This window comes from Corapipo altera, unplaced genomic scaffold, assembly GCF_003945725.1.
Source record: "Corapipo altera isolate COAL_440 unplaced genomic scaffold, ASM394572v1 2b, whole genome shotgun sequence".
NCBI classification, from domain to species: domain Eukaryota; kingdom Metazoa; phylum Chordata; class Aves; order Passeriformes; family Pipridae; genus Corapipo; species Corapipo altera.
In genome coordinates, this window is record NW_020884874.1 from 20,973,272 (window position 1) to 20,985,754 (window position 12,483).

Here is a 12,483-nt window from a genome sequence, read left to right on the forward strand (position 1 = left end):
AAGAACTTTGAATAGCTGAAATTCAAGTAGTTGATTGGTAATAAATAAATAAAAATAATTCATTCATGGGGTAGGACCACTACAGGGGAAATTATGGTTTCTACACCATCATTTTATCCTCTTTTTGTAAAAAAGGTGTACCAACAGTTACCTTCCTTTGCAGAGCATTTGGAAACAAAACTGCAGAAAGCATTGGATGAAATCATTACTTATTAGCTCATAAGGACTATTAGCAGATATGGTAGATCCATGCAGTGTATGGCACAGAAAACCTCATGTTTTGGAATGTTTGCATGTTTGAAAATTCAGTACTTACAAGTTAATGATGTGAGATGGCTGGCCCAGTTTCTCCTGATGGGAAGAGGAGTCATCCTGTCTCTGTAACCCCTAAGATCAGTTTTGCTGTTGTCTGTTCAGAGGAAATGTCCTTTTTACTGAAGAACTGATACACGAGGAAATCCTTATAAAATGCTTTCTGCGAACAAGAATTTACAGTAAATTTATAGCCCTATTACAACAAAATGAAAATAATCCAAACAAGCACAAATCACCATGAACAAGCATTCAACCTCTTCAAATAAAATATAATTCCAGTAATTCTGGAAACTTTTCACTTTGCTGCTTTTATGCAGCAACACTTCCCTCTTCTAGAAAGCTTTCCACTAAAACCAGATTGATGCTTAAAACATAAACAACTCCTCTTCCTTTAACTCAGAAATCCCAAGCCTTTTCATAACTGAAATAGTGGAGGAACCAGGGGCTCCATGGAGTCCACAAGAGGCCTTACTTCTGCCACTTGGTTTTCCATGAAAAGTAGTCACTGCTGCAGTACATGCTCTAAAATACTCCATTTAAAAAATATTGGGATGAAGACTGTAGAAAAGCTTGACTAGAATAAATAGATATAACCGCTTGTGAATTTGCTGTGGTATTCCTGACTTAGCACATGGAGCTGTGTGCTAAATAAAATAAAAAATTTGGTGGTTCATTCTAACTTCTGTTGCATGAAGCTGCTCTGTTGTTTTGTCACAGCTACGGCCCTATTTTCTCTCCTAATTTGTTGTGCTTGCTCAGTGAAATTGAATAGCACATCATTTAAGGCAAATCTCGGAGAAGTTGTTTTGCTCTGTGCAAATGGCTTTTTCCTCCAGATGTGACAGGCAGTTAAGAGCTGCCTCATTTTTTTCTTAACCCTTCTGAATCATCTTGAAATCCTGTTGATGCTGTGGCTGCCAGAGTGCTGTCGTTCTTGCCCCATAGCCTATTTTCTCATGCCTGTAAGCTGTCATGCATGTCAGTCACAGCATGCACTGCACAGGCTCCTTTTGTAGGTTGCTTTGGTTTGTTTGGTTTGCTTTCTTGTCTGTTTTAACAAGGACTGAGTAAAATTCAGGAGCACAGCAGCCCCTGGGAGATGTCACTGCTGGAAGCTCCTGCGGCAACTTGGCGCCAGTGAGAGCGCAGCCCTTCGTGTTTGTGGCCGCAGATGTCCCAGCCTTGCATCTTCAGCCCAAAGCAGTCAAGAGAACCTGTACCCTGGCCATTTCCCTTCACCCTGCTTGTTTCATTTGGGAACACAATGAGCTGTCAAAATTTCCTGCCTTGTTTCCAACGAATCCTTCCTTTTACTCTGAAAGGGATTATTTATCTAAAACTGCTAATAGCATAAATTGTCCGAACAATTGTTTAGCTTGATTTTAAGGTGGAGAGCAAAGAGATGTAAAGCTCTGGTGGACTGATGAAAGTTGCCCTCAAAGTCCTCTGTCAAAATGACAAAAAGAAAATCTGGTGTGTTGCCATGAATGGCTCTCACCTCTTGGACATTAAAAACCGTGTGATATGTTGTACCTCTGGTGCAATTCCTATTCTTAGTGTCTCTGTTGAGTGTACTTAGATGTAATTAAAAGTAATAGGGAAGTATGTAAATGTTTTCCAAATATGTGAGCCAAGAAAAAATGGAGGAAGAGAGGTGTGGTTGATTTAACTCGCCATCATTTCCTAACTAATCTTCCTCTAATGATGGAGAGAGAGACTAGGTGGCACCTGGTGAAGTATTTTGAAATAACACATTCATGAGGTAGAGCTACTTGATAACATCTTCGACTCATCAGAAACTTGCCTTCCCTGAGGATAAAGTTAATAATCATAGAATATAAAGATTTTAGTGGCTTTTTCTAAGTGATCAGAGATGCAGATTTATTGTGCATATAGATTCCTATAGTGCTAGAGACAGCCCAAACTTATATTATCTGTAGAAAATGTAAAATAGCTGATTGGAATCATCAGTAATTTGCCATGACTTCAGGTCCTTGGCTTTGCTAGTTAAGTAAAACTCATTCACATTTCTTACTAATGGCATCATTACCTCCCTTGCTTTCCCTCTCTTTGCTGGAATTGCTTGTCTGGATAGTGTACGTAGGTGTCTGAGTTGACCAGTCTTTAGTTTGATGTGAAACATCAGCAACACCATGAGAGGAAGCTGGACTACCAGTAAGAGGCAGGTAGCTGGGCCACAGAGCACTTGGGGCAGAAAAGGTGACAGTAGTAGTGAACTTTATTTAAAATAGTTTTAGCTCTACGTACCCACTATCTCTCAGCTTTGTGTTATCATCAAGTATTGCTAGTGCTTTTCTAATTCTTTGTCAAGATCATCAATAAAAAATCTTTAGGACCATTCCCAGTATGAGTTTTCTAAAGATCATGGAGTTCCCAAGAAAAGGTTTCCTTTCAGTGCACCTTGTTATTTTCTAGTATTTTCAAACTTCAATTTTTGTACTCATCTCTTGCCTTCTCTTATGTGTTTGACAAAGTCCACATGGTTGAATTGCGCTACAGTATTGAATTTTTCCCTCTTGTCTAACAGTTAGCTGTTTTGTTCGAGGTAATTAAGTGTGTCGTATGGTTTACTTTTGGTAAGCCCACATTGTGTTTTCTTCCATGTTCCAGTTGTCTACCTACCTTTAGTGTTCTCTTCTCCAAGATCTGGGGTCATACTGTTGAGATCAGAGTTAGGCAATCTTTCGATATGTAACTGTGTATGATTTTGTTACTCTCTAGTAATGTGGTACCTCACTTGATCTAATAGATATATTATTTCATGTCGAAAGAGAAAAATCAGTCTTTCTGGGTTTACAGTATTATATGTCATGGATTTTTTTTTTCAGATTTTTGGAGTTTGAATTTCTCTCTTTTTTTGAAAGTATCTGTTGATTTAGTCACAAGTGACACGTTTATCAGTGTGTTAATGCAGGGGACTATTTGCTGCTTCCTGTTAATTCATTGGTGCCTACAGAAAAACAAAAGCCTTGGTCAAGGCATGCTCTGAATTTACACTCGTTCTTAATTTGCTGATGCCTGTATTAGTAACAGGCTCAAGCCTGCCTAATTTTTTTGAGTCTATATAATGTGTACCATATGCTTGCCATTCTTACTCTTTCTGCACACACCAGCTAATCTGATGAGGCTACCTGTGACAGAGAGCAATGCTTTTAAGTCTGGGTGCTGCTTTATGGGGCTCTGGCACATGGGTGCTGATGAATCTTGCTTTGGTGTTTTACAAAGTCTCCAGCTATTTGCTCCACCCTTCTGCCCTTTAACACGAGGATTGCAGGGAAATATGTTCATATACCTTCATTGCCACAAGTTGCATGTAATTTTAAACTGCTGATGAAGGTAGACCTATGGTATTATCATACCTTTGAAGTGGAACAGCTGACGAGTAGGTAGAGGTTTGCACCTGCTGCCTCTGCTATCAGAAGGGGTAAGTGGGGTCAACAACATCTTGAGTTGTTTTGAACTGGTTCCTTAGAGTGAGGGGTTGGCAAGCAGGAGCTGAGAACAAGGAACACATGTTCTGTCTCTGGAAACAAAAATGCTAAGCGAAAGGGTGAGAGAATATAGATTTGTATTTATAATCAAAAGTGACCGTGTTTGAAATATTCTTAATTTGCATGCACACTCATATTTCTTTCATACCTCTGAGGACCCCTAGAAGGCATGGAAGTTTTTCTCCACCTCAGATATTTACCTTAATAATTCTACTTGGCTTTCTTCCCTTAAACATAATTGTAAGCATATTTAAAGCGAACATTAGATAGAAAAAAATAACAGCATCTAACTAGGTCCTTCTTTTACTCTCCAAGATGTTTTCTTGTTTTTAAACACAAGCAGTAGAGGCCAGGACTAGCAGCCAAATTCTTAAATTATTGTTGTTGAGATGCTATATTTGTATATCGGAGGAAGGACAATTCAAACTAACTAATTCACAATTTCATTGCAAACTTTGAGAGAACTACAGTGAGAGCTGTGTGAGGACGTGCAGAGGGTATGCTTTCAACACTGTGGCCTCTGTTTCTGTAGAAGAGGAACTGGTATAATGAAGAACTAGAGTACTCTAATTAGAACCTCTAAAATCTCCAGACTTCATCTTATTTAAGAATTTTTAATATTTTGGTCTTGTTAATTGTCTGTAAAGAAACAATTGCAGTGCACTATTTAAAGTTTTGGAAATATAAAAGTTACATCTGCTTCCCACTACTTTCTATTTACTTGGAGAGAGGTTTTGTAACTCTTACTCATCCTGAAGAGCATTTTTCTCCTTAAATTAGTTTTGCCTATTTCATCAATATTACACAGTTTAGGTCAAGAACTAATCAATCTAAATTGCCTAGCAATACTAATTCTTAGTATTGTTTTGTCACTTTATCATATTTGAATATGTACCCTAAAGCTCTGGAGTAATGCTTATCTAAGAACATCAGGTTTCACTTACATAGAGCAGCTGCAGTGTTTGAGGAGAAGGCTTACATTTTCTGGAATGCTCAAAGAGCAGAAAGTAAAACAAAAACAAACAATCAAGCAAAAAAAAACCCCACAACACCCAAACCACATAACCTTAAAAACAATCTTTGTACTCTTTTGGGGGGACTTTTTCATCACCTAATGATTTTGAGACCAGTCCCACAACTTTGGGAGTCAGTTGGATTGTGAGCCTAGTCCAGGGTTGAGACCTTTGTGTGTGATGCCATGACAGTCAGAGTTCAACTGTTCTTGCCTGGGAAAAAACAGACCTCTGCACTACTCCTGAAACAGTGAGAGTCTGCTTGCTGGGCAAGAAGCTGTTCAATAGGATAATATTGTATCATTTCATCCCAGCCAACAACGAAGGGTTTTTTGTGTCTTTGTTCTGTTAAGAGGATCAGCTGTAGTGCTTTACCCAGTTACTCAGGGATGCCATGGAAGATCATTTTTGGACCTTAGTTTTCCCAGTGGAGGAGTGTAACGTCATCACTTTGTACAAAAAATAGATTTAGATCTAAACAGCAGAGAAAGACAGCTGTCCCTCCTAATATCTCTGGGGATTTTGTGTTTTGCAGGAGATGCACGGGTGAGAGGTCAGACAGGGGTTCTCTCTGAGCGCCGTGGCTCCTACCCATTTATAGACTTCCGTCTTCTTAACAGTAAGTGCAACCCTTTCTTCAGGTCTGTATTTAAATTAAAAAAACCCTAAAAATCTCTGTTTTAAGTATATGAACCAAAAAGTATCTCATCTCGTACGTATCTGTAGTTCAGCTGTCTTCACACACTCAGCATTAGTAATTCTATTATTCCCATCCAGCGTTTGGCTGTGAAGTGTTTTGATTGTATGAATAGTGTCCATAATGCTGAATCCATCAAGTGTAAATACAGTAGGGCCATGGGGTGTGCTGAGCGGGGGGAGAGGGGGTGGTTCAGAATTAAAAAGATAAACCGCTGTGTCCTTTAGCCTCTTAGACAACAGTTGGAACAGATTTATGTGAGTCTGTTATCCGGTCATATAGAATTGGCACAGAAGGGGACCATGTGACAGCGCTGACCAGTGGTTTACAATAACATTAATTTTTCCAACAATTAGAACCCAATCCAAAGCCCCATGGAGTCTTCTCATTGACGTCAATGGATTTTGGGTCAGGCCAGCAGTGAACATCTGTTAAAAATAATCTTAACCTCATTTTGATTGAAGTTATTTTGCCACTGTTGTAAATAAAGAAGGGCAAATCTAAAAAGAAAAAGAATAAATCAAGACCCTGTTGGGTTTTTTTTACCTGATGTATTCTCTATACTGATGCAAACCCATTAGGCAGTGTGTAAAAAAAAAAAAAAAAATAAAAAACCAGTGACCACTTAGTCTAGGTCCCTGTAGCATTCAACCTGGATGCTGTGTTAACTTCAGTGTTAAGGCACAGGCAGATCTTGATTTATCCTTGTGTACTGTACAGACCCCTCTCTATAACCTTTGAAAAAAAATGTTATTCACTGTCTTCATCAAAACAGATTGAAACTCACAACAGTTTTAGGGATGACACTTTTAAGCTTCTAGAGATTGTGCTTTTCATTAAAGATTAATTATCAAACTGGAGTTTCGATTCTGCTTTTTGTAAATCTGTTTCTGGGTGCCTGGGGAAGGGAAAGGGAAGAGGGTGGCAGTGAGCAGGGAGGAAGCCCACCACAGAGTGGGAGGGCTGGCTGGAAGTCAGGAGTAAAGAGGAGCTACTAGAAAGGGGAGGACTTGGGCTCTGATGGAATGCATTCTTGCATGCTGGCAAAGTTACTGCCACCCATCAAAGTGCTGCTATCAGTAAGACTGATAGAAGGTATTTTCTGGGTCATAAGACCATCAGAGGGTTTGCTATGGCTGAGGTAGAAAGACATCAGGGGTAAGATGGGTCCATCATTTTTCCCAGGACAAAGGGAATAACTTACTGGTTAAGCAGAGCTTTGAGGATAATTTAGTCCTGACTCACCATTGAAAAACATGAAGGAAAACCCAGTTTAGGCTAGTGGGAAATAGTACTGGTCATGCCCTTATAGACTGAGAGAAAATAAAGCACTTCTTTTTATTTGTGAAGTAGAGTCACACAAGTGTGACTAAATTAATTATTTCTTTTTTATTTTGATACATACACATTATTTAAAATTCCATTCATGTGTTCTTTCCTCTCCATGGTTAAAGAAAGCAAAAATTTTCCAGATTTTTTTTCTGGCAATAGCACTTTCACTTTTATCCCCTGTAGATGAATCCTACCATCTTTCAGATCCTGTCAGCTTCTGGGAAATGCTGGTGCTTTCCATGGGCTGTCTAGGGAGACATCTGTGGTGAGGGATGTACTGGTGAATACTCAGTCTTTGTTCATGCAAGGAGCAGGGCCCTCCACATAACCCCTCTACCATGATTACTGACCTTAAAAGCGATGCCTCTTTGTGTGTACGCCTCTGGTCTGACAGAGGTGGGGCACCTGGGGTTTTGTGTTCCTGTGCTCTCTGTCATGGAGACCTCTGACTTACTCTTTTTACTGCTTTTCCATAATCTGAAATCTGTGTAAGGAAAAGCAGTGATCCTGATTTTGGATTTCTCACTGTTTTCAGGTTTTTACGTATTTACTGTTTTCTATCTAAAGGGTAGTGTTGGCTTAATTTTTCAGTACAAAATGAAGTGAGATTTCTAGACATTTGACTACTGATTTTATAGATGGCAAGTGCACTGGGCCTGACTCACTTGGTAAATGTAAAGTAAATGTACAAGTGAACGAAGATGCTCAGTGTCAGAGCATGCAGACATGTTTTACCAGAAGTAAACAGGCTTTTATATTATTTGTTCATCTGCATCTGTCTGTTAAACCCAATTCTACTGTGCATACCATACAAGCAGCAAAAACCATGGTGCTGCACATCCTATCAAAAAGAGATAGATAAAAATGTTACTACTGCAGACTTTTTTTTGAAAAGTGCCTAACTAATACTTGCAGTAAAATTTTGTCACCATGTTGTATTTGTTTGGGGGCAGCAACTGTATACTGAAAGCTGTTAGAGTAACAGAGGGATGAGGCAGAGAATATTTTATGGGAAATATCCTCAGAAATTATAAAAAAATGCAACATAAACATTACTCCAATCTCTCACTAATAAGCTGGGCTTGAATAGTGATTGTTCCCTCTATCATCTGAAAAAACTATTCCAAATAACAGTACCAGCCTTGTTTTAAAGCAAGGGAAAACACTGAAGCTCATTCTTGAACGAAGTTGACATTCATTATGAAAATTGACATTTTAAATTAAAAGTACAGGACATTGATACTTAATGTCAGACTAAAGCTTACTAAAATGTAACTTCTTTTAGCAAACTTGCAGATTCAGTCAAACTAGAGGATTTTTCCCTTCTATGTCTAATAAGGGTTAACACTCACTAGACCATATCTTTTGGTTTTTTCTGGATTCCTGCAGTAAAGTCACTGTGTAACTTAAGACACCATTAAGTCTTTTTGGATAGAAAAACCTCCTGCTCTCTGAAAATGGGATCTTCTATAGCCTTAATCAAAGCCAACTGGATTTATGTTGGCTTCTTGCTGTTTGAGCTAATGTCTGTGATGCCATCTACACATGCTTTTAGTGCATCCCTGCAATATATAGAAAGTTAGTGTTACTGCACCTTGTCTGTGCCAGGCTGTCAGGACCGTGAGGATTTTGCAGGATCCTGTCTGAAGGAGATGTAGGGTTTTAGTGTCTTCCTGTCTTTTCTCTGCCTCGTTGCGAGCTTTCCTAGGCATAGTTGCACCAGTGGATTTGGGGACTCTTAAGATGACTCTGGAATACCACACTAAATGTAGAATATCCCTGTGTCACCAAGAACACCTAGGTTCTGTATTGTGAGGAGCAGTTGTTTCCCTCATTTTCTAGAGTGAGTCCCTGCAACTTGTAGGGACCTGCATGACCTACCAGATACTCATTTGGATTGATGGTATTGAGCCAGAAGCTTGAGGGGAAGCTGTGCAGCAACTCCTCTCCCACAGGAAAGCTGCAGCAGCTGATGCTTGGTGTCAGCCCTCTGTGAAGACTCCCCAGGAGATAAGTGGACCGTCCCTTCTTCCATCCTGCTGCAATATGGCAAGCAGAGCACCTACTCTTGATGGCCACTGATAACTCCCAGTAAAAAATAAGCTCAGCATGACAGACCTGAGGCTTCAGGTTCACTAGGATGCTTAATGAACAAGTATCAGACTTTACAAACTCATAACCTTTTTAAAAGAGAAGAAATTTTGCCCAGCCCTGTAGGTTTATAGGAAAGTAGAGTGAGGGTTTCCTCTTCAGGCAAATAAGGTAGTGGTAGAAGAAGAGACTTAGCATTAGAAAATTACTTTCCAGAAGCAGTAAGGATGGAATAGGCAAGTGTTAGGTGCCCTCTAGCAGCTGAATGCAATGTATAAATGATGTAAAATTGATTCCAAACCAAACCTTACAAATTTTAGGAAAGTTTGACTCCGAACTTGGTGCTCAAGCTTGTAACTGAACCTAATGCAGCTTGAAATTAATGATGGCACTTCATTGGCACTTCTGCATTTCTATGAATTAAGCGAACCTTATTGTGTTCACAATACAGAAAAGGAGTTAAATTGAATATTTGCGGGTAATAACTTAGAATTTGAAACACTTCTACAGTGAAAATTATTCCCATTTTCCTTTTAGCACAGTATAGTTTAGATTTGAGAAATAAAGGAGCATAGCTATGGTAAGCAATAATTTAGTTCTCTAATTCACAAGGTTACTCAGTGAGTCACTGAACCAGATCCCACCACTGACTAATATGTATTTATTAAAATAGATTTCATTATCTCATGATGCGTTTTGTTAATGATTGTGATGGTACATTTTTTCATTGTGTTAAGCAGAGGTTTGAGGGAATTCCTTATGATAAATCTAGTCTTGCAGGTAATCATGCAGCAATAACCAGGACCTCACCCTACTCAATTATGTTAGACATTTTGTTTTATTGCCACAGTCAATTAAGGAGAGTAACAAAATAACATAGTTTAGAGCTGAGATGAGTAACTTATTATTTACAAATTTGCTTGTCAGGCTTTTAAGTCAGAAGGCAAGGAGATTCTTCAGACTTAAACAGTGATTCACCAGTTCCCATCTTGTTTATGCTAAGCTTTTCTCTGGATTGAATTTTTGCTTGCAAATGACAAAATTATAAGCCTTTAATTGACTATATTTAATTCACTTCTGTATATATTGATCTAGGAAAGTTAACAAGGAAAGGGAAAGGATGTAGTATGTGACCTGCAAAGTGGAGTCTCTATACCCAAATCGTGACGTCCAAAAAGATTTTTGTTTTCTTACACCTTGCACAACAGGAACACAGAGTGGGATCTGAAAATATATATAAAATGTCAAAGCAACTCTGTAGAATCTCCAAAGGCATGTGTCTGTATTACCTAGGATCTTGGTGTTGTCATGCAGGCAAAAGTTGATTCCAAAAGAACCTCACCTGCTTTAAGCTTAGCTTGGCAAATTACTTTAGTATAGATAATATACTTTTAGCACAGGGTGGTGATAAATGGTGATATTAATACCATTCAGTCTCTGTCCTTAATTTGATATCTGAGTCAAGCAAAATACTCTGTTTTTCAGTTTGTTTCCAAATAAAATGGATTCATCACACACTTTTCAGGCATGTGATGAATTAGGTATTGGAGAAATGAAAAGTGTTGTCAGGATTAGTAAGGGAAGATATGAAGTCACAAAGAAGTCTCCATCTCAGAAAACCAAAGTCTGTGGACATTTGAATCTGTGGTTTCTGCCTGTCTCCAGAAGGGTCCATTGCAAAATTTGCATTCATTTTTGGGTTTGGATTTTGAACACTCCAGGGCTTTCAGGTAGGGCCCATCTCCAGGGAAAATAAAACTTAACCACAACCGCCAACCCAAAACTGAGCCATCAAGTAACCTGAACCCAATTGAGTGAGGTTAAAAAGAGTTTGGTTAACTGTCTTGTTTTGTTGCTGTTGGCGAGAAAAAGAAGTGGGAGTGAGAGATGCCTTTTTAGGTATTTCTTACCCAGGTTAAATTAGGACATTAAAAGTCTTGTGAGGAAGTTTCAAGGGCTGATTGGATTACTTGGATCCCAACCCAGCCGGTGGAGATGAGTCCGAAGTTCCAGATGGTTATTAAATTAGAAAGGGAGAGATCATATGAGGTCTGCATTATTTCTACATAATATCTCCCTTAGTTCCTTATGGATAAGCACATCCCTAAGATACTCATCAACATCCTATGACACGTGGGCTTCTTAATTGGTTAGCTTGTGTCTGGTTTGAATGGGAAGAACATTTCCAGAGCTGGTCAGCCTGTGGCCTTGCTATCAGTTACCTGTTCAAGGAAGAGAAATCAGAATTCTTTTAATGTTTTAGCACCAAAATTGTTCTTTCCTACTGACACCATATTAAAAAATTCTTCCTGTCATTGGAATTCAGTTGAGTTCACCCTTTTCATCAAATATTAGCAAAGGTTTTTTTTTCTTTGTGGTGGTGTTTGCATTTTTAAGTTTTTTTTGCAAGTGCTGCTATCTGCAAAATTTAATAACAAGGTTTGATTGAAAAGTATATTCTACTTCCTGCCATTCATGCTCCTTGTTTAGCTTTAATTCTACATTTGCAGAAAATGAAACACAGAATGTAAAACTGATTGATGCACATGCCCTTATATGCTAGTAAAATGCATCAATTTGGGTTATGAATGCTTCAGGAGAACTCATGAGAGCAAAACAAACATAAAACCTAGATGAGTTTCACACACAAAGTCTTAGCGAACACTGACCTGATTACACGTTTGTAACTTATTTTTTTAGTACAGATTTGGGATTCAGTTAACTGAGAACATGCCTTTAAAAGTTTCCAAATGACCCATTCTGCTGCCCCACCTTCTTTTCCCTGATTAGGAAAGGGAAGGATGTACTGAAGATAACACTAAGGATACCTTCCAAATGACCGGAGGAAAAGAAAGAACAAGGAGAAGGGATCATTAAGATGATAAATGAAAGTTGGGTTTGCTGTTATTACAGGTTATGTTGTTTTTTCTCCAGGGGAGTGAAAAGGAGGAGGGGATGTACCATTTCCTGTTAGAGAAACTATAATCAGCTGTAGAACATTTGCAGTTTTCCGAAGAAAAGGTCCTGGCTGTGCTACTGTACAAAGATTGAAGTGGCAAAGCCAAGGTCCATATTGTGGTGGTAACAAGTTTGTGAAAAAGAGAACTCAACATGCCATTTCTTAAGAACTTGGAGGAGGCTTAGTAAAAGATGCCAAGATGTTTGTTTACATAAAAATGAGTGATGGCCCAAACAAAGACTGCAAATTGTGAAGAGAAACACATCTAAATTAGTCTTAAATTTGGATTTAATCTATTCCTCTTTCTGTTTTTATGGCAAATACTCTGTTACCTAAGTGGTCTTTGAAACCCTAATTTCTCCAGAACTTGGTGTAATAGGATTATTTGGTATATAAGTTGGATTATCAGCATAATTCTTAAATTCTGTGTTCTCTTTCAAACAGTATCAAAAAGAATATATTTTGGGATGGGGAGGAGACTGCATGACTAGTGTTCCTCAAGATGTCAGCAATTGTGCAGGAACTTTAGGATTTGGAAACGGAGCTGTTACAAGCCACCATTAC

The 12,483-nt window shown here is 38.6% G+C and overlaps 1 protein-coding gene across 2 annotated transcripts in view; it reads left to right on the forward strand.

Moving 5' to 3' along the window:
* PDE7B (phosphodiesterase 7B) overlaps nt 1–12,483 on the forward strand; it is a 173,238-nt gene that overhangs the window by 131,874 nt on the left and 28,881 nt on the right. For both annotated transcript variants that reach the window (XM_027669981.1, XM_027669973.1), the window contains one exon: nt 5,376–5,459. In XM_027669981.1, coding sequence (XP_027525782.1) covers nt 5,376–5,459 — 84 coding nt within the window. The remainder of the gene's footprint in view (nt 1–5,375; nt 5,460–12,483) is intronic.